At 39.6% G+C, this 22715-nt stretch overlaps 1 protein-coding gene across 1 annotated transcript in view; it reads left to right on the top strand.

Annotated features, from left to right (window-relative positions):
• Positions 1 to 1920: 1920 nt before the first annotated feature.
• Positions 1921 to 22715, top strand: part of LARP4B (La ribonucleoprotein 4B) — a 38434-nt gene continuing 17639 nt past the window's right edge. Inside the window, exons 1-5 of the mRNA XM_090266441.1 lie at positions 1921 to 5025; positions 10082 to 10232; positions 10489 to 10629; positions 20069 to 20147; positions 21327 to 21463. Of these exons, the coding sequence (XP_090122567.1) occupies positions 1936 to 5025; positions 10082 to 10232; positions 10489 to 10629; positions 20069 to 20147; positions 21327 to 21463 (3598 nt within the window). The 5' untranslated portion in view covers positions 1921 to 1935. The remainder of the gene's footprint in view (positions 5026 to 10081; positions 10233 to 10488; positions 10630 to 20068; positions 20148 to 21326; positions 21464 to 22715) is intronic.

Raw genomic sequence — 22715 nt, 5'->3', positions numbered from 1 at the left:
TTGCACTGTAGTGTTTTCTTTATGCTGATAAGCCATCATTTCTTTAGCCATTTGGTTTTGGGGACATTTACATTGTTTATTTTTTTCTGGCTATTATCAATGGCATTGCTCTGACCATTTTTTCTAACTGGCATTACTTACGGCACACTAAATATGTAGACATCTTGGTGTCATGGCTCTGAGTATTGATGCTCTGTAGTCTGCAGTTATGATTGTCAGTGATTATGTTTAGCAGTCTCATTTAGAACCAGCCTTTTTAAGGTTTATTCTTTTCCCCAAAGTTGGACGCAGTGTGAGTCAGAGGAGAAGCACTAAAGTAATGGCCAAATAAATGTCTGAGTAATTCAGGAGCACATTTGCATTTATCCAGGGGAATATCCATCATATTTATCCTACAGCCCTCTGTTCCCTCCCTCCCCCCGCCCCCCTAATTTTTGAGTAGTAACTACAAGTGTAGCCAATTAGCACCAAAAAGTGATCCTAACTAGAGGAACTGAGACCTGGAGATGCTTAAGTAATTTCCCCGAGATTACTCAGCTAGTACAATGGCAGAAGCAGGTTTGAACCTAGGCAACCTGCCTTAAGAGTCCAAAACTCAAGATGGATACTTCCTCTATGTCATCTGTTATTTCATTTAAAAGCAGAAACAAGTAGAAAATAATACCAAAAACAAAACCCAGCTCTTGTCAGCCATTTGGCAACTATTTGCATCGTCTCTGAGTGGTTGAAATTAATTTGGGATATAGCTGGAGGATTTTAGGCGGGGAATAGTATGAGATAGGAATATTATTTTGACCTCGTTATATTAAGAGAATGGATTATAGTGAGTCAAGAGTGGAAGCAAAGAAACAAAACTTAAAAACTGTTACGTGATGAAGGTGAGAAATGGTGGTGGCTTAGACTAGGAATGTGTGGACTTCAAATTTATTTTGGAGATAAATACAATCATACCATTGTGTGGATTGAGTGTTGGGGTGAGGGAAAGATAAATCAAGGATAGTTGAGCAATTTGATGGAAGATGGTTTCATTTATTTTAAGATGGAAAATACTGGAGAAGTAAAGATGCATGGAGGGAAAATCTACCTGGCAGAAATTCAAATGAGCAATGAAGTGGGCTGGTGGGGCCAGTCGGACTTCAGTAGAGAAGTTAGAGCCTGAGATGCAAATTTGAAATAAAGAAATAGATGTTTCACTATATTTTTTGTATAGAAAAGACTATTAAAACTACTATTGTATATGTTTTGCTACTTTGTTTCATTTTTCTCCTCTCTACAAACACACTACAAAGAGTGTTATGTATTTACTTCTTTAAATAAAGCAAATCCTAGATAATGTGCCATTCACCATAAGCATTTCAACATGCGTCTCTAATAGACAGCATTATAATTTTTGTGCCTAGCACTTTTATTCCTGAACACCTGCAGCTGTTATTTCTTGAAGAAAATTAGTTATAAGTACCTATAACTTTTAAAGAGCAAATTTTTGTTATTGTTTCCCTTTGAGGACTATGCAAGCTACCCTCTTTGGTTGCCATCATCTCATGAAAGACAGTTCAGAGAATGCTGAAACACTAGAAAAAGCAGAGGTCTGAACTTTCTTTCTTAGGCTGGAATAATACTCTTAGTAATTTTTTAATTGAGTTTATGACAGTAAGAAGAATAATATGAAAATTTTTGTTGCTGTTATGAGTCTTTGGGTTCCTTGTGTTGTTTGGATTTTAGTGCGTGGTATAAGTAGGATGGTGTTAGGCAGGGACTGTTGTAATTAGGATTTTGGGTTTGAGTGGCGGGGACATGTGACTGCTGTGCAAGGGGCTATTTTTGGTGTATGGGTGTTGGCTTCTCATCAGAAACCATGGAGAGTTAGTATGAGGCACACTTGTGGAGCTTAGACAGCGACAGGCATTGTGATTGTGAGTGTCTGAACTTTCAAACATGGGCTGTTGTTTCAGCAAAGAATTAAGTGGTGACAATGACAATGAAAAAACTGGTCTGTTACAAAAATCTGTGGAAGAGAAGGAACCGGAGAACAAGATAAGTAAAACTTTATCTGCATTATTTGATACGTTGGAAGGTGAGGAGCTGTACACTGTTGAACATGGAGCCAGCAGGGCAGCTGCTGGGACTGATATGTGGCCAAGGGTGTTTGTGAGGTCTGGTCATAAACGGGCTCACAGGCTGAGACAGTCGTTCAACTCAGTTTCTTCTTTAATGTATAAGTTTATAGCTAAGTATGAAAATTTGGACGAGACTGAGGGGAATTCAGGTACTGCTGCTATTGAACAGGCCTGTGAGAGTGTCTGTAAGACTGTGTGTGTGGACACCGATAGCACATGGGGTTTCTCTGCAGGTGCTGGCTCTGAAGAGGACGAGTGTCTTTCACATGTCCCGGGGCCTTCTGACCAGGACGTTCAGCAAGGAGCCCTTGTAAATAACTACCTGTGCCATCACTTCATCACTTGTGAAAACTCTGTCATAGAGAAAGAAATTTCAGTAAATGTTCACGTCAGTTGTGATGATGAGAATACTTTAGGTGTGTCTGATAGGGAGATGGAGGGTGCACACCCCATTTGTGTGGATCACAAACGATGCTGGAATTCAAAAGAGAACAAGTTGAATAATATCTCTGTTGTAGATCCTGGCAGTCTGGACAGTAATGATAAGCCGTTTGCACGCAGGTGTGGAGCAGCTACAACAGAAGAGGGCAACTCAGCTGTCACTTTTGAGGGGGGTTGCAGAGGGGCCTGGCCGCTAGATAACACTGCCCAAGGTCTGGGGGACTTAGAGACACCGCAGGAAGAGCTGTCCCCTCACAGCTTGTTGGGTTCTACTGAAGTGAAGGAAGTCTCTAATGAGAAAACTAAGCTTAGTTCTGAACTTTTGACTGACAGTGACCCATCTTGTAAAGTAAACACTGGTGACATGCAGGCTGAGTCATTAAAGGCAAACACTTACATAGGATTCTCTAAAGATTACACAGAACATGATGCACTACTTAAGTTTGGCAAAATACCTGAATCAAAGACTAGCATAGACACTGACTCACTAGAATGCATGTGTGCCATCCCTGAAGAAGAAGAGAGCCATAGCTCAGCACTAATCAGTCCAATGTGTGACTCACATTTTAATCTCATTAATGATACTTCCAGTGTTGAACAAAATGTTGAATCTGGGGCTGTAAAAGCTAGTGTAGATCAGAGTTTAAGCTCTGAAAAGGAAGGAGAAAAGAACTGTATAAAATCTCTAAAAGACAGTGATTGTTCCACTTTAGATGCTAATAGACCAGACAACTCAAAAAGATGTATCACTTCAGTGAGCTTTGGAAATGAGTGTCTTCCTGTTCACCCTAATTTCCAAGAAGCAGCTTCTAACAGACACAATGATCCCAGACCTGAACACCTGGGGCCAGCAATGATGATGGGACAGTGCAGTGGTGATCACAGCTTGGGAACTGGGAACTCCCAGTTTGTGAGCAAAGGAGAATTGGCTTTGCAACCTGAAAATAGTTCATCTTATCAAGATGAGGATGAAATGAGCATTTTTGAAGATGAGGATCATGGTAAGAGGGCTTTTGAAAGGAGATCTTTGAGTCAGGAAGATCTGTGTGCAGATACTGGGACCAGCATAGCCCAGACCCAGCTCTGTGATTTAACCTGTGCAGTACAAACAACAAAAGTGGAGGACTTACGTCAAAGAACAGACACCCCAGATGTCAAGAGTTCACAGGAAGTGCCCCCGAACGGTGAGACTCCTGGTGGCCCCAGGTGTTTTCAGAGTAACTTTATGTCCTCTGCATTTATATTCACCTGCACTGAAGAAGAAGAGAATGAAATAGGCCTGAATCATAAAACAGAAGATGAACTGTGTATGAAGAGTTCAAGGAGTGGCCCTTATAAACTAGAAGATGGTGAAAATCAACCACTAAAGGCTAATCACAGAGAGACAAGTAAAAATAGCATAGAAAATATCAAGTTAGACCCTGAAACAGTCTTTCACTGGGAAACAAATACACTGAAATGCAAGGTAATGTCTGGTCAGGATATACTGACTTGTGTTAGTTCTAGTATAACAAAACACCCTGGTTTTGAAACAAATCAAATAGAAAAACATGAAACCTGCAGACATGAAGATCTTTATCTTGTACCACCTGCTGCAAGTTCAGGTGCGCAGATGGCCGGAGCAGAGGAGACCAGCTCTTGTAACTGTGGTGAAGGTCCAGGACAGGAGCAGGTCTCCTGCACATCCACTGAAGTCTCTGACGCCTCAGGTATTGGTGCAATGACGGGAAACAAACAAAAACTGATAGGGGAAGAGGTGGAAGATGGACTTTTCAGGGAGAAAGACAACAGTGATTCTAGCAGCAGCTACTATGTAGGTCCATGTGGGACAAGCAGACGTGCACACCACTTCACACAAAGAAGTGCCACAGCCACAGTTAAAAGACCTACATTAAAAGTTGAAGTAAGTTTTGAGGGAAGTTCAAGGGCAAATTTTGGAGAAATGGAGTTACGTGACACTCTTGCTGTGTATTCTTGCTTGGCTGAGATGGATCCTGCCCAAGTGGACAGACCTATTGTTGTTCCTCACAGTGTGCTGCAGGCAGTTCCAATCATCCCAGGTGACAGCAAACAAATAATAGTCCCAAGTAGTGAGGACCATGTTTTATCACTCTCAGAAGACACTGTAAATATATCTGAAAATCCCTTAAAGGAGGGTTTGCAGAGCTTCCCAGAGGAATTGTGCTCCCAATTTTTGAATGAACTTTCCTATTACCCGTTAGGAGGGTTGGCAAATCAGGTGTTTCCTGAAAGCCTGACAGATGGTTGTAGATATCCAGTGGGCTATCTATGGACTAACACAGTTGTGAAAGCTGCACTAGAAGATGAACAAATACTTAGTGGGGACCCGCACAGTCAGCCACAGGACTTTGAGATCTCTCCCTTTTGGATGGAAAAGTTCCCTTATCAACTACCAGTGGCACAAGATGGCGTTAATTGGGGATGGCAAAATAGAGGTGCACAGTTAGTAAGTATGTTTTATCAGTTTTTATTATTGTGCTGTGATATACTAATCTTTCATTTTGATTACTTTTAACTTAAAATTAACAAAAACGTATTCTAAACAATGGGCAGTTGTCTGAATCTTTAAATAAAACTGAGTTATATTTTCATATTGGAGACTATGAATTCAGTTCACTGGTGTATTGTAGTCAGACTTTGTATCAACTCTTGTTAGCACTAAACCCGTACTGCTGGTGGTCAGATGCAGCTTTGTGCAGATCATCTTTTGTTTGTGGACTTTACATGTATGTACTTGTGAAGGCTGACCTACCTAGTCTTGTCCTTCCTAATAACCAGCCTCTTGCTGGAACGGAACAAGCATTTGACCCATTGTATGTTTAAAGTTGTTTCTAAAAGGTTACATTTGCACTTTGTACATTAATTAAATCTGTGCCCCCTGCTACTTTGTATGGTAACTGTTTAAATCAGGTAAAATTTGCTGCTTTTAATTTGCTTTGAAATCTTACTTTGTCTTCTTTCTGTCAGAAACATCTGCAGAGCTCTTCAGACCATGGTGCTCAGGCTCTGCTCATTTGGAAGAACCTTCGCAGATGATTCTGCAATGGGTAGCTGATTTGGGCATGTTTCTAGAAATTTCTATAATAAATGCAAGCATTCAATAAATAGGAAGTTAGTCTTGCTCCTAAAGCAGTCCTTTTGGACATGTATGATTGAAAGGGCATACTTGTAATAGCAAAATCTCATGAAAATAATAGTTTATTATTAGTGATTTTTGTTGCATTAGGCAATAAAAATGTTTGGTAATAGCCCTGGCTGGTGTGGCTCAGTGGATTGAGTGCCAGCCTGTGAACCAAAGAGTCAAGGGTCACTGGTTTGATTCCCAGTGAGGGCACATGCCTGGGCTGTGGGCCAGGTCCCCAGTTGGGGGCATGTGAGAGGCAACCACACATTGATGTTTCTTTTCCTCTCTTTCTCCCTCCCTTCCCCTCTCTCTAAAAATAAATAAATATAATCTTTAAAAAAAAGTTTGGTAATAGTAAGACAATAGATGTAGTGTAAATGTTAATCCCTGTTATATGGAAATAAGCAGAAATTAAGTTCTATAATTAGGGAATTATCCATCAACCTTTTTTTTTTCCCCCTTTCCATGCCCACATTTGGAAGTTTTACCAGAGTTATGTTCCAGTTAATTAGCTTTGTTTCTTAAATAATTTTAGAGGCAAACACTATAAACCTAGGCCTTTAAATCATATACATCTAACATTTACATAAACAGGCACAATTAACAATTGGCTGCTAATTTCAGTGTTTGGTACATTAATGTAGAATGCAAGTGGGTCCTGTTGCTCTCCTGCTCTTCTGCCTCTAAATGAGATACACGTGTACTTTTCTGAATAAGCTTTTCCATTATGAGATACAACCAAACAACGTTGTAATTTCACATACTACATTTAAGGATAGTGCTTTGCTTTTCAGAACTCCAGTTTTTACAGTGCTGGTACGGACACTTATTATTATATTTTTTTAATTTTTGTCTTTTAAAAAGATTTTATTTTTAGACAGAGGGGAAGGGAGGGAGAAAGAGAAGGAGCGAAACATCAACATGTGGTTGCTTCTCATGCACTCCTAATTGGGGACCTGGCTTGCAACCCAGGCATATGTCCTGACTTGGAATTGAACCAGCGACCATTTGGTTCACAGGGCAGGACTCAATCCACTGAGCCACACCAGCCAGGGTCAGACATCTTTTTTATAGTGATCTTATATATAACAGCTGTTATTCCACTTTACAAATCAAGAACTAGAGGTACAGAGACTTCATCACTCTAAAGCCAGTGAATTGCTCTGAATTATTAAGCTTACTCAGTGACAAATCCAGGAAGTCTGAGCTAATTCTAAATAAGAAATGTGTGTGTTTTTCTTTTCCCCTATTATCTTACCAATTTTATGTTCTCACCTGCCTTTCCCTTCCTCTGATATTAGGTCCTCTAGTTCCTACTTGGTAACTTGTCAATGGAACCATTCCGTCTTATGTTGAGAAGAAAACAAATTTATGAATGGCTAGGTTAGTTTTTTAATTGAATATTGTGTTGGGGGAGGGGTAGAAGAATTTCTTTAGAGTGTCAGAATTTGTGGGTGCTGTACTCTCCAAGGAGTAACATGCTTCAGAGCATAGTTGTTGTTTTTTAAAATATTTTATTTATTTATTTTTAGAGAAAGGGGAAGGGAGGGAGAAAGAGAGAGAGAGAGAGAAACATCAATGTGTGGTTGCCTCTTGCACGCCCCCAACCAGGGACCTGGCCTGCAAACCAGGCATGTACCCTGCCCAGGAGTCAAACCAGCAACTTTCCAATTCTCTGCCCTGACTAGGAATCAAACCGGCAATGCTTTGGTTCACAGGGCAGCAAAACATGGTTTTTAATCACCTTGCTTCTGGTTCTGATGAGCATTGCTTAGCCATGATTTTCAATGGAAAAATAAGACTTAGGTGGCAATGCAGGTGAAACTTGAGTTGTTGATAATCACTTGGCGTTCCATATAATTGTAAGAGAATAAGCACATTTCAAAGAAATAAGTTCAGTAAGTTATTTCTCATGTGAATTACAAAAAGTTAATGAACTTTTGATACTTTTTTTTTTTTGCTGATATTAGGTCACTTTTCTGGTTATCGTCATTTTTCGGGGGGCAAGTTACTTAACCATCTCTGCCTTGGTTTTCTTATTTGTGAAATGGAGGCAGTGATTAGTACTATCTGATAGGGTTGTCATGATTAAATACAGGTAAGTAGAGAATATCTTGACATCCAGTGTTAGTTGTCATGTCATTAAGTCTTAATTATAAGTCTCTCTCTTTTTTTCATTCTTTGTCACATATCAGAGTATCTTTTGAATACTGATTAATTGCTTCAAGTTGTGAAGTCCCTAATAGTTGCTTTGGATTTGAGTATCTACTACTTATGAAGTAGTAAATTACATAAGGGTCCATGGTTCTATTTGGACGTGGCAAAAAACCTTGCATAGGTTGTCAAATAGTGGAAAATACAATTTTCTATATCATTAGTTTTTTAATCACTCAGCATGTTTCTCAAGCACCTGTGTACTGAGTTCAGAGCTGCCAGGTATTAGCAATGCATTAGTGAACCAAATGGACATCCAAGAGTTCGTGGGTTTTGGGAAAAGACAGACCAGGCATGTTCTAGCAGTGTGAGCTCTGTGGGAGTCAAGCCACAGGCCTGAGGCTCTCAGTATTGTTCATCTCTAGGATATAATGTGATCTGTAATAGGGAACTACAAAATGTATATTGGTGATATAGTACAGTCAGCTGCAAAAGGTGCTAAAAATGGAAAAGACCGATGTTGGTTGGTATTTGGAGTTAAGAGAATGTATAGGACATACATGAGATCAGGGGAGTCAGTTCCTTGGGTGGAACAGTACTAACCTAGGGGAGCTTGGAGTGTGTTGTTGTATAGTAGAAAGAGACCAGTTATAATTAGAAATAGTGGTTTACACAAGTGTTAGAAAAGGAAAGAATAGAGGCATGAGTTAAGAAAAAAAGCAAATGGTAAAGGTGTGAATGCTGAGGCAAGTAGTGGTATCTTAGATGCAGAATACCTTCTGTGTTGCTGTTGGCTCATGAAGGTTGTGTCTCTTTTGTTCATCCTGTTGGCTTAGTGCTGTGCCTGGCACTTACTGAGCATTTGGGGACTGTTTATTGGAGACACATTGCAATGAGGGAGACAAATAGACAAATACTCTGTGCAAAAGCAGAGGCCAAAATGAACTGCAAGTGGTAGACTCCATGTAAGAAAGGAGTTTAAAGACTTAGTGCTTCTTGAGTATAGCATTCTTAAAGGAAAGGAGGAACCCTGTTCTTTGCCCTTTCACCAATACCTAAAAAAAGTGTTCCAGGTAGGTACTCACTGAGGCATCTAGTTTTGTGGGCATGATATTTATTCCCCTTTGCCTCCAAGGTATGAATAAAGTAGATACTGTAGTTTTAACCAAATCAGCCACTACTGTCAATTTCAGAAATAGTTGTTTTTCACTGCAAACTTTAATCACCCTAGCCAGAGTGAATTTATTTTATCTTTTTAAGATTAATTCACATGTGGTTTCTTTGATGGCTTATCCTGACCCTGTGCACACTAGGAGACTGCATCGGGTAATATGTGCACCTCTCTAGGGTTGTGCATTGAGGCTACACCCAGCTCAGAGGTCCTGCCTGGCACTGCTTGAGGGCTCTTAGGACCAGGACTCTGGTCCCCTACATTCAGTAGCTCTGACCCCTGTACAGTGGGATCAAGGCTCTGGTACCTGGGAAAAGGTGAATAATTTGTCTGGGATTTCTAAACAGTTTGACAGCAGAACTGGAGTTAGTTTGGGGAGCAGCTACCCTTGGGAGGACGTTAACTTCCCGTAGACTCATGGAACTGCTCAAGGTTTGTGAGCAGGAGAAAAAAAATCAGGGTGGGTGTCGGTTTAATAAGGTACACTGGAAAAGGTCTCACTGGCCCTAAAGGAGGTGAAGGTGGGAGCCATATGAGCATCAGGGAGTGTCCTGGACAAATGAAGCAGAGGTGTCTGGTGTGTCTGGACAGCAGGAGGCCAGTGATCCTGGAAATGAGAAAGGGCCCAGAGGCCTCTCTGACAGACCTCTGTTCATGGAGGACTTTCATTTTCTACATCCTTTGCATATGTGAGTGTTGGAGCTTTATTTTCAAATTGTATTCATTCAGCCAATTTTCAAATTTGCAATTCTGCAAATTGCATTGGGTAGTTTAGAGCAGAGATGATAATTGGATCGGCAGTTATTTGTCAGTTACATGTCTCTAGAGAGCCTTGCACTCAGTAGGAACTTAAACTGTGATGATAAATCAAGAAGTGTTCTGAATGCACCCACTTTTGTAACTGTTACTCCTGATTTTATCCCCAAAGTATGTGTAGATAGGCTTAGCCTTTTTAGCATAAATTCTCTTACATAGATGAGTTTTAACTCTTAATAAGTACAACTGCATTTGATTGGAATTTGGATAAAATGTATATATCACATTTTTTCTTAGGTACCAACAGCCAAGGTTTCGGAACTAAACCCCAATGCAAAAGTATGGGGGACGCCAGTGTTACATTTGGAGGCAGGTAGTTCAGCAGATGGTGGTGTGAGTGCAGCTTGGGAGGACACGCCCGACCAGTGCCCCAGCTATGGCCAGGAGGGTGAGTGGTGAACCCAATGCCATGAGAAGCAGCTTTGCTCTTTGGGCTTGGTCTTCGTATTCCTTTTAATCCGTCTTTAAAAAATTGTTAATTAAAATTTGTATCCTGGTTTGTGACACTATTTAAGAGCCAGGCAATCTTTCACTATCAACTTAAAAAATTAAAGTAATTGCAAACATAAACTTTTGTTTTATTTTCTTTTAAGAGAAAGTTACTCTTCTAACCCTACCTTTTGGGGTAAAATTCCTAATTACAGAATTGGATATCAATGGTGATGGTGACAAAAATCACGAGAATGCAGCACTGTCAGAGTTACAGGAGTCGGATCAAACAGCCATGAACACTTTGGCTCTGGATCACTCAGAATATGAATCTCAGCCAGAAAACAGTGAAACAGGTAAAGATACTTTATGAATTCATTGTCATATAGAATAAGGGCTTTATTATGTTGCTTTTTATTCTATCCTCACCTGAGGACTTTTTTTTTTTTTTTTTTTTTAAGATTGTACTTATTTACTTTTAGAGAGGGGAAGGAGGGGTAGAAAAAGAGGGAGAGAACATCAATGTGCAAGAGATACATCCATCAGTTGCCTCTCACATGCTCCCAACTGGGGACCTGGCCTGCAACCCAGGCATGTGCCCTGACTGGGAATTGAACCAATGACCTTTTGAAAGGTTCACATCCCAGCGCTCAATCCACTGAGCCATGCCAGCCAGGACATGACATTTTTTTTCATTGCTTTTAGAGAAAGAGGAAAGGGAAGAGAAAGAAGCATCAGTGTGAGAAAGAAACATTGATTGGCTGTTTTCTTGCACACGCCCCAACCGGGGATCAAACCCATGACCTTTTGGTCTGTGGGACAATGCTCCAACCAACTTAGCCACACCAGACAGGGCTTATGTTGCTTTTAAAAATTCAGCTTGTTAAATCTTTCCCTGCACAATGTGCCTGTCATTAATTCCTTTGATTCTACTTTAAACTCACTCCTAGGTGGACAGGGCTGAGGTGTTCTGGTCAGGGGAGGCATCACAAAGAGTATGAGGCCTGAGCACTTCCTGCAAAGCAAGTTTTCTTGAACTGAGAGAAGCAGAAAATCTACCATGGGGCAAAGTGTGAGAGCACAAACAGGGAACGTTAATGTGAAATTGAGAGTCACGTTCAAAAGAAGTTGGTTCTTTTTAAAGGGGTATTTAAAGCTATTTCGGAAGAAGAAAAGAACAAGGAGAAATGAGCAATTCTCTTTTGGGGGTCTGGATGTGGGCAGGTATAGTAATGCCTATAGGTTATGGGACATTGAAGATCACCTCTAAGTTTGTTTCTGAAACCCCCACAGACCTCAGAGGTAGGCTACATTCTTATTGACAGTTGAATGTCTAGAGATACATTTGATTTAGACAAGGTACGTGAATAGAAAGCACCCTCTTTCTATGTGTTGTTACGTTCTTCCTACCAAATATTCTCATTTGGCTAGTGCTTGCTGAATGCCTCCACTGAGCTCTGTAATCTCCCATGACCTGCTTTGCACCCTCCTTTCCCTCCTCACTGTTCCTGATCACCCAAATGATCATTTCTTTACTTCCTTCATATAAGTTTTATTTTTCCTAGGTTAAAGCAAAATATTCATTGCATTATAAAATTGATTTGCTAACTCTTCCATTCCTCATTGATTGCTCTATCAAATTTGATATAGTGTGTATACACCTGTAAAATAATTGCCACAATCAAGATCAGTGCTTCTTGTACTTGGCTTACTAATTTTAAGGTTCATTCATATTGTAACGCTCACAAATTATTTCTTTTGTGTTGCTGAAGAGTATTCCATTATAAACCAGTATGTTTTTCCATTTATCTTTTGATGAATATTTGGATTGCTTCCAGGTTGTGGCTGTTGCAAATAAAGCTGCCATGCACACTTATAAGAAAGACTTTATATGGACATATGTTTCTGTTTCTCTTTGGTAAATATATCGTCGTCGGCAGCCGTCCGTCTCGAGAGACGATGGTGTAGCTTCTTAAGTGTCTATCTGCACCGCCGAGAATGGTTGTGCAGTCCGACTCGGGAGTGACACGGTATCTGTCTCCTCCCGTGTTGAATCGACATCTTACGATGACACTGGAGTGTCCTCTCCAGTGAAGCTGAAGCTACAGAGCCTGGGCAGGGTGATATGGAGGGTCTGCTGTTGCCCATGCAGCAGACCCCCCCTCTCTTCGCAGCTGAGGGATCCAAGGGAAAGACGGAGTCAATACAGCTTGGCTTCAGGTGCGCCGCAGGAGTTGCCGGTGTTGACTACAACGTCAAACCGCCTTAGGAACTCCGGCTCCGGATTTTCTGTCGGGGCTTACTCCCTTAGCCTTTCCCCTGAAGAGGTATGCCGCAAGGCAGCGGAGGTTTTTTGGAATCAGAGTTTTCCTTCTCTGATGTGCCCTGACTGGAAGATCGAACCAGCGACACTTAGCTCGCAGGCCGACGCTCAATCCACTGAGCCAGACCAGCCAGGGTAAATATATCGTCGTTGTCGTCGGCAGCCGTCCGTCTCGAGAGACGATGGTGTAGCTTCTTAAGAGTCTATCTGCACCGCCGAGAATGGCTGTGCAGTCCGACTCGGGAGTGACACGGTATCTGTCTCCTCCCGTGTTGAATCGACATCTGGCGATGACGCTGGAGTGTCCTCTCCAGTGAAGCTGAAGCTACAGAGCCTGGGCAGGGTGATATGGAGGGTCTGCTGTTGCCCATGCAGCAGACCCCCCCTCTCTTTGCAGCTGAAGGGTCCAAGGGAAAGACGGAGTCAATACAGCTTGGCTTCAAGTGCGCCGCAGGAGTTGCCGGTGTTGACTACAACGGCAAACCGCCTTAGGGACTCCGGCTCCGGATTTTCTGTCGGGGTTTACTCCCTTAGCCTTTCCCCTGAAGAGGTATGCCGCAAGGCAGCGGAGGTTTTTTGGAGTCAGAGTTTTCCTTCTCTGATGTGCCCTGACTGGAAGATCGAACCAGCGACACTTAGCTCGCAGGCCGACGCTCATCCACTGAGCCAAACCAGCCAGGGACAGGGTAAATATATAGACATGGGATAAATGACCATCTAGTAGGCATATATTTATCTGCTTAAGAAATGGTGAAGCTGTCCTGGCCAGGTAGCTCAGTTGGTTGGGGCATTGTCTGTATACTAGCAATCCCCAACCTTTTTGGCATCAGGGACTGGTTTCATGGAAGACAATTTTTCCATAGACCAGGTAGGGGGTGGAGGGGCTGGTTTTGGGATGATTCAGGTATATTACACTCAAACTCACCTTCTACTGTGTGGCCCAGTTCCTATCAGGCCACAGACCAGTACTGGTTTAAGGCCTGAAGGTTGGGGACCCCAGCTGCACACCAAAAGGTGGCAGGTTCGGTTCTATCTATCTATCTATCTATCTATCTATCATCTATCTATCTATCTAATCTATCTATCTAATCTTTTTTTTTTTTTTTTTTTTTTTTTGGTTTTTCAATTACAGTTGTCCCATTCTTCCCCCAGCAGGTTTGATTCTTGGTCAGGGCACATACCTAGGTTGTAGGTTCGGGCGACAAATGATCAATGCTTCTCATATTGATGTTTCTTTCTCTCTCTCCTCCTTCCTCTCTCTTTAAAATCAATAAACATATCCTTGGGTAAGGATGGATAACTTAAATAAATAAATAAAAAGAAATGATGAAGCTGTGTCCCATAGTGGCTCCCTTTGTGTTTCCACCAGCAATGGATCAGAGATCCAGCTGCCCCACACCCTCACTAACCTGATATGGTCAGTTTTTTTAATCTTAGCCATTTTAAAAGGTAGGTAATAGAGTCTTACTCTCTTCTTAGTTTGTATTTTCCTAATGACCAGTGGTGTCAAGCGTACTTTCATATGCATCTATCTTTTGGTGAAGGGCCTGTTCAAGTCTTTTGCCCACTCTCTTATTGGATTGCTTTATTATTACATTTTGAGAGTTCCTTGTATGTTTTGGACACAAGTCCTTATCAGATATGTGATTTCCAAATATATTCTCCCAGTCTGTTGCTGTCTTTTTGTTCTAACAGTTTCAGCTTTTGAAAAACAGAAGTTTACAATTTTTTTATATAGTCCAGTTTATCATTTTTTTTCTTTTATGGATCTTGCTTTTGGTGATGTACCTAAGAAATCTTTGGTTAATGCTAGTCACAAAGGTTTTCTCCTAGAAGTTGTATGGCTTTAAGTTTTATAGTTTTTAGGCCTGTGGACAATTTCAAGTTAATTTTTGTATATATTGTGAAGTATAGAGCAAAGTTCTTTTTTTCCCACACATGTGGAAGTGCACCATTTGCTGGAAAGGCTCTCCTTTCTCCACTGCTCCACCTTTGTACCATTGTCGGAACCATCTGTCCGTATGTGTGTGTGGGTTTATCTCTGGGCTGTCTCTTCTGTTCCGTTGATCTGTTAGTCTGTTTTGACAGCAGTGCTATATATAGTGTTTTTATTACTGTAACTCTTAAAAACAGGTAGTGTTAGCCTTCTCATTTTGCTCTTTTTTGGAGTTATTTTGGCTTTTCTAGTTCCTTTCCATTTTCACACAAATTAGAATAAGCTGATAATTGTCTATAAAATGCTGAGATTTTTACTGGGATTGCATTAAGTCTGTAGGACAGTTGGAGAAAATTGACATCTTAACATAGTACTCATGAGCAAGGTGTGTGTTTCCACTTGTTTTAGGTATTCTTTGATTTCTCTTGGCTGTGTTTTCTTTTTGTTGTTGTTTGTTTTTTTAACTTTTCAGTGTATTGGTCTTACATCTTTTGTCCAATTTATCCTTAAGTATTTATATTTTTGGTGCTCTTGTTATTTAAAATTTTTTAATTTGTAATTGTTTGTCATCAGTAGTTAGAAATATAATTATTTTTTATAAATTGTACCCTGCAAACTTACTAAGCTGATTTACTAGCTTTAGGAACTTTTTGTAGATTACATTGGATTTTCTACATAGACGTGAATTTGTCTATGAATAAATCCAGTGTTATTCCCTTGCCAGCCTGGCACCTTTTATTTCTTTATCTTGTCTGATGCACTGGGTAGATCCTTCATTAAAGGGGAACAGATGTGGTTGGTGAGTCCAAACATCTGACTAATCTTAGGGGAGAAACAGTCTTCCTATAGAGTGTAATGTTTGTTATTGTTATGTATATGTTAATGAGGTACCTTTTGTTATGATTTGCTGGGAGAATTTTATGAAGACTTGTTCTTGAAATATGTCTTGATTTTCCTCCCTCACTGGTGATAGTCATATATTTTTCTTTATTAGTGTGTTAAAGTTGAATTATATTGATTGGTTTTTCAAATGTTTAACCAAACTTAAATTCCTGGGATAAGCCTCACTACGTCATGATGTAATACACTTGATAGATTGTTAGATTAGATTGGTCAAAATTATGCTTAGAATTTTTACATCTGTGTCCATGAGTAATATTGGTTTATAGTTTTCTTTCTGAGGTATTCTTTCCTATTCAACTTTTGGGTGAGTTTATTATTTCTTCCTTAAATTAAAAAGTGAAGCCACATGGGCCTAGAGTTTTGTTGGTGGGAAAGTTTTCAGCTACAGTTTTGTTTTGTTGCATAGGACTTCTCAGGTTATCTGTTTCTTTTTTATGGAGTTTTGGTTACTTGTATCTTCCAAGGATTTTGACCAGTTCATTTAATTGTCAAATTTATTATATATGAGCTGCTCATATTATTCTATTTATCTTTTTAAGCTGTAGAATCTGCCACATCACTCATTTCTGTTACTGGTAATTTGTGTCTTCTCTCTTTCCTTCCTAATCATACTAGTAGAGGTTTGTCAGTTCTATTGATCTCAAAAAATCAGTATTAGGTTTCATTGATTTTCCTCAACTGTTTTTTTCTTCTTGTTTCATTGATTTTTTTCTCTCTCTAGTCTTTAGAATATACTTTCTTCTGGTTACTTTGGATTTAGTTTGTTCTGCTTTTTTTAGTGTCTGTTAAGACAGAAGCCTTTCTTCTTTAGTAATATAGCCATTTAGTTCTATAAATTTCCTCCTCACTACTGTTTGTGATATGACTTTTGTGATACAGATTGTGATATGTCTTTCTTTTAAAATTCAAGTCCAAATTGTAATTTCCTTCCTAAAAATTTCTTTCTCGCTGTGGGTAATTTAAGAGTATTTTACTTAGTTTCTAAATATTTGGGGATTTTCAAGTGAACTTTCGTTTATTGATTTCTAATTTAATCTCATTGTGGTCAAAGGACATATTTTAATGACTTGAATCTCTTTGAATTTATTTAGATGTACTATGGCAATCTAAATGTTCCCTTTGCACTAAAGAAGAATGTGTATTTGACTGTTGTTATGGGTGTTCTATAAATATCATTCACGTCTAGTTAGGTGATAGTGTTGTTAAAGTCTACTATATTTCTGGTTTCCGCCTACTTGTTGTATCAGTTATTAAGAAAGGTAGATATTCTATCAGTTCTTAGATTTGTCTATTTGTCCTTTTAGTTCTCCCAGATTTTGCTTCATGTATTTTGGAACTCTGTTTTAGAATTGCTGTGGCCTCTTGATAAATTGACTCCTCTGTCAGGAAACCGACCTTCTTTATCTCTTCCATCATTTGGTATATCTTCTTCCATCTTTTACTTTTAACCTATTTGGGTTTTTGTATTTAATATAGTACGTTTCTTATAACAGTTGATTTTTAAAAAAATAAAAGTCAAATATTATGCTCTCTGCCTTCAATTCCAGTGTTTAGAACATTAATATTTACTGTGGTAATTGATAAGGTTAGGTTTGAGTCTCTCATCTTACTATTTGTTTTAGAACGGGTTTTTTCTTTTAAGTGTATTTTATTGATTATGCTGTTACAGTAGTCCCAATTTTTCCCCCTTTGCCCCCTTCTCCCCAGTACCCCCCTTGCCTCCAGTAATCTCACTCTCCTTAGTTCAGGTCTATGGGTCATGCATATAAGTTCTGTGGCTTTGCCCTTTCCTATGTTACTCTCAACTTCCCCCTGTCTTTTGTACCAACCAATTATGCTTCTTAGTCCCTGCACCATTTCCCCCCCTTCCCCCTCCCAGCTGATAACCCTCCAAATGATCCCCATACCTATAATTCTGTTCCTATTCAGGTTTGCTTAGTTGGATTTTGTTTTTATTTTTTAGATTCAGTTGTTGATTGTTGTGAGTTTGTTGCCATTTTAATGTTGAAATTTTGATTCTTTTTCTTAAGTAAATCCCTTTGACATTTCATATAATAATGGCTTGGTGATGATGAACTCCTTTAGCTTTACCTTGTCTGGGAAGCACTTCGTCTGCCCTTCCATTCTAAATGATAGCTTTGCTGCATAGAGTAATCTTGGTTGTAAGTCCTTGCTTTTCATCACCTTGAATACTTCTTGCCAGTCCCTTGCCTGCAAAGTTTCTTTTGAGAAATCAGCTGAAAGTCTTATAGGCACCCCTTTGAAGGTAACTCTGCTTTTCTCTTGCTGCTTTTAAGATTCTCATTTTATCTTGAACCTTTGACATTTTAATTATGATGTGTCTTGGTGTGGTCCTTTTTGGGTCTAGCTTCTTTGGGACTCTCTGTGCTTCCTGGACTTGTAGTTCTATTTCCTTCGCCAAATTTGGGGAGTTTTCCTTCATTATTTTCTCATATAAGTTTTCAATTTCTTGCTCTTCCTTGTCTCCTTCTGGCACCCCTGTGGTTTGGATGTTGGCATGTTTAATGTTGTTCCAGAGGTTCCTAAGCCTCTCCTCATTTTTTTCAATTCTTGTTTCCTCATTCTGTACTGGTTGACTGTTTTTTTCTTTCTTATGTTTTAAGTCATTGATTTGAACCCCCATTTCCTTCCCTTCACCATTGGTTTTGTGTGGATTTTCCTTCATTTCACTTACCATAGCCTTCACTTTTTCGCTTATGCGTTCTCCACTTAAGCATATCTGTCAAGACTGTAAGCATCTTTATCACCAGTGTTTGGAACTCTGCGTCTGTTAGGTTGGCTATGTCCTCATCACTTAGTTCTCCCACTGGAACCTTGATCCGTTCCCCCTTTACGGCCATACTTCTCTGTCTCCTCATCCTGACAGGTTCCTGTGTTTGTTTGCCTCTGTGTCTTAGGTAGAACTGTCGTTCCTGTTACATTGTAAGGGGCGGAACCTTAGATATGCGTCAGTAAAGGGCGACCCGTTTCACCACGTTGTGGCACTGTGTGTGGGGGTGGGGAACAGTGCCGCCTGCCCAGCACTCATCCCTTTTCCAGGTACTTCTCCTACTTCCATGTGGGACTGGCACCTCTCCAGCTGCTGCCATGGCCGTCTTTCCTAGTGTTGGTGGGTCTGCCGACGTTCTAGGACCATGGGGGCCCTTTAAACAAGCAGACTCTGCTGAGAGACGAGCAGTTTCTTCCTCCACCCTAACCCCCACTGGTTTGCACAGTTAGACGCAATGAGGCTTTATTTTCTCTGGCACTGGGACCATGAGTTGCAGGGTCTGGTCTGGTGCTGGGAGTGCTTCCCATGCGTCCCTCTCGACATTTTAAAACGTGTGACTGCACTTTCCCCAGCCTGCCGCTGCTGCCACCACCACACCGTATCCTCTCTGCTCCGGCTCCGCCCCTCCTACATGTCTGGTTGAGTGTTTCTTCTTTATATCTTTGTTTATTGGACTTCATGCAGCTTGGTTTTCTGGAACTTATGGTTGTCTCTAGTTTCGAAGTAATTGTATTCCTTCTTAGTTGTGGAAGGAGATGCAGTGTGTCTGTCTAGGCCTCCACCTTGGCCGGAAGTCTTGTTTTAGAACAGTTTTAAACTTATAGAAAAATTAAGATTGAGTACAGAGAGTTCCCATAGATCAGGCATCCAGTTTCTTCTATTCTTAGCATCTTACATTATTTTTATGATACATTTGCCACAATTACTGAACCAGTATTGGTACATTTTACCTATTCCAGGATACCACATTACATTTAGGTGTCATGTCTTCTTAGGTTTCTCTTGGCTGTAATAATTTCTTAGACTTTGCTTGTTTTTGATGACCTTGATAGTTTGGAGGAAGACTGGTCAACTATTTTGTATGCTGCTCTTCTATTAGAATTTTTTTAATGTTTTTTCATGATCATACCAGTGCTATCGGTTTGGGGGCAGTCAGACCACAGAGGTCAAGTGCCATTTTATCCCATCATGTTAAAACTACATAGCATCAGCATGATTTATCACTGTGATGTTGTCCATGACTACCTGGCTGAAGTATGTTTATTAGGTTCTCAACTGTAAAGTTTCCTCTTGAGGATCTGTTTATTTAGTGTTCTCAGTAGCATCCCTGTGACTCCGCAATTTCTTACTTGTGACTTTGACTGTCTGGAACTTTAAAGGCTTATTTATAAGGCTCTTGTGTAGAAGCTGTGGTCCTTACAGCCTGTGTTTTTATTATCCCTATCCTTGATTTTTTGGCCTATATTTATCTTTTCCTTATTTTGATTCTTTCCTTTATATTTTTTCATTGCTTGAGTATCTATGTTCTTGTGGGTGCCCTGAAATTCCTTTTTAGAATTTGGACAAAGCATTAAAAAACTTGTACATAATTATATGATAAAAAAAGCTCCTGCTAATCTTATATTTGGATTATTTTTCAAAACTATGGTTTTGGAGGGGGGTGCAGTTTGTTTTTTGCCTCTGATTTCCTTTTTATTTTTTGTAGGTGAAATAGCATTTTCTTATATTCTATACACTAGATGAATTAATATGTGTATTGAAAACATTAGAATTGCTGTACTGAATCATATTACTGGTAAATTTTAAGCCATTTTTCCTTAGTTGATCATTACTTTTATGTAGGAGGAAATGAGTCTCAACCAGAAAGCCAGGAAGACCCCCGAGAAGTACTTAAAAAGACATTGGAATTCTGCTTATCCAGGTAAAGATGGTGGTAGTTTTTCTAGTACCTAATACCTGCGGTGTTGTGCACTGGTTATTATGTACAGATGTGGCACTTTACATAGAAGGAGTATATATCTGTTACTGTCTATGTCTGTGTACGTCTATTAATAGGAAATCTAGAATAGTGAGTAAGTAACCTTTGACATGTTGGAGAACTGAACAATAATCCCTAGGCCAGAGTTCCCCACAGTTGTACACAAATTCATCTTGATGATCATTATCTAAGTTGCTTTTTGAAATTTGGATTCCCAGATTTCCCACCCCATGCCTTAGGTTTTCAGCACACTAAAGTTTGAGAACAAATTTCCTATACTAGTTCTCAAAACATACCAAACATTGCTATAGTAGATTGTTTTATTTATACAGCACTCATATTTTTAGGTGTTTTATTTTTCCCTCCCCTGAATAATACCTTTTCTATTGAAAAGTAGAATAGAACCTTTAAAGTTAAAGTGGAAGAAATGGACAAACAAGAAGATGGAATTGAATTAAAAAAAAATATATATATATATATATATTTTTTTTTTTTTTTTTGAGTGAGAATATAACCAATTGGGACAATTTTCTATCATTATTGGTGATTTTTCAGGTTTTTCTCTGGGCCTGCCTTAATACTTAAAAATGTTCCATAGGCCAAAACAGCAGGAAGTAGCTCATCTTCACCCAAACTTACTGGTTATCTGTGACTTACCTTGTGACCTGTAGGTCATGTTTTGGTCAAGTGTACTTCTTAATCCTGGTTGCTAGAAAGAAGCCAGAGTTGGATCTGCTGCTTTTCTGGCAGGTGTTCTAGGCTGAACAGCAAACACTTAGGGCACTCACCTTTCCTGGTCTTTTCATAGTTTTCTTATTTTCTTCTCATTTCAGGTAGATTTCCTTTAAAAAATTATGTTCATGTGTTTCATAAGCTACTTAAAAAAATCTTTTGTAAAGATTTACTTTCTCATTAGTTTTGATTGTATAAAGTGCAGTATACTTTGTTTTGCTTTCTCTGCCTCCCCAAGTGTCTTTGAAAAAAATTGACCCAAGGCAAATAAGAGGTGGAGTTAGAACTCAGATTTAACTAGCTCTGAAGAGACATCATGCCACACTCATATTCTTGCAAGGCTTCCACTTAAAGAAGTGTTATTTAAGAGAGATTGTCTTCTTTCTGCAGGGAGAATCTTGCTAGTGACATGTACCTTATATCACAGATGGACAGTGATCAGTACGTGCCAATCACCACAGTGGCTAATCTGGACCACATCAAGAAACTCAGCACTGACTTGGACTTGATTGTTGAAGTGCTGAGATGTAAGTGAACAACAGTCTAGGCTGCATTGTACCTGGTCTTGACAGCATTTTTCTCACTGACGTGACTGTTAGATCTGTAGCCATTCAGTGCTAAGGTGTTTCATGGCAAGTGAAGTGTTCCCTGCCATCTGAGCCTTTCTGACCAGCCCCTCTGTTTAGGGGTGTACATGTGGCACTGGGTGTTGATAGGCGCCATAACTGAGCATGCATCCAGGGTGTGGAAAAGGCCAGTGGAGAGATGAAAGAAGCTGTGACATAAATGAAAAGTAAAATAAATAGTGGTATTTAGAGTAAAGGAATACCACTAAAGCAGTTACTTTCAAATTTTACCTTCCTGCTTAAGTTCTGTTGAAATTGTGTTTTTTCTTAAAAGAATTTTGTGAATGAGGTTGTTACCTAGGTATTTGGCAACATCAAAGGAAGGTTTAAACGGGTATATCAGAGACCCACAATGATTCAGGAAATGTGGATATTTAAAGAGTTACCTGCTGTGTTACAAGTGTAGTTTGCTGGTGCCCTGGTTTGCTTTGCAGGTTGAGTCTTGTACAACCTAACCATTTTATTTTCTAAAAACCATTTTACTGAATTATAATTGACATAGTGAACTGTGCATATTTAAAGTGTGCAGTTGGATCAGTTTGGACATACATATGCATCAGTGAAACCTTCACTGTGGTCAATATTACAAATATATCCACCACTATCCAAAGTTTCCTTGTGCCCTTGGTAACATTTTTGTCTCTCCCCTCCTATCCACAGTGGCTTCAGTGGAAATTAGTTTTATATTAAAGGCATGATACATTAGATTTGTAAAATGGGATTATTTTTAGTCATAAAAATTTATTTTTTTACTATGGTTTAAAAGTACCAGGTGAATAATTTCTATAGTCTCTCCCCTCAAGACTGCTGTACTGAGCAAATTCAATGGCTATTCTTCACAAAGAAGAGTGTGATGTGTGCCCCCTGCCCCACCCAAATATTTCTAAATGGTAGGACGTCACCATGCCCAAATTACAGCCCCATTTCTCTTAAGTTACTGCTGTGACTTTTCATCTGACTCATATTCAAAAATGTTTTCATATTCTCCAAAAATATTTTCATATTCTCCCTGGCTTAGCTGTACTGTAGATAGTCAGTAAATACTTTTTCCTTCTGTGTATTTGACCTAACAGTAGTAGAAAAAGATGAACATCTTACCTTGCAAACAGAGTTGGATTTTCTATATTTACTGTTCCTAGGAAAATGTCATAAG

Source organism: Furipterus horrens, unplaced genomic scaffold (assembly GCF_987537825.1).
Source record: "Furipterus horrens unplaced genomic scaffold, mFurHor1.1.pri manual_scaffold_2, whole genome shotgun sequence".
NCBI lineage: Eukaryota > Metazoa > Chordata > Mammalia > Chiroptera > Furipteridae > Furipterus > Furipterus horrens.
Note: the sequence above shows the minus strand (reverse complement) of the source record. Positions and strands in the feature narration are given on the sequence as shown.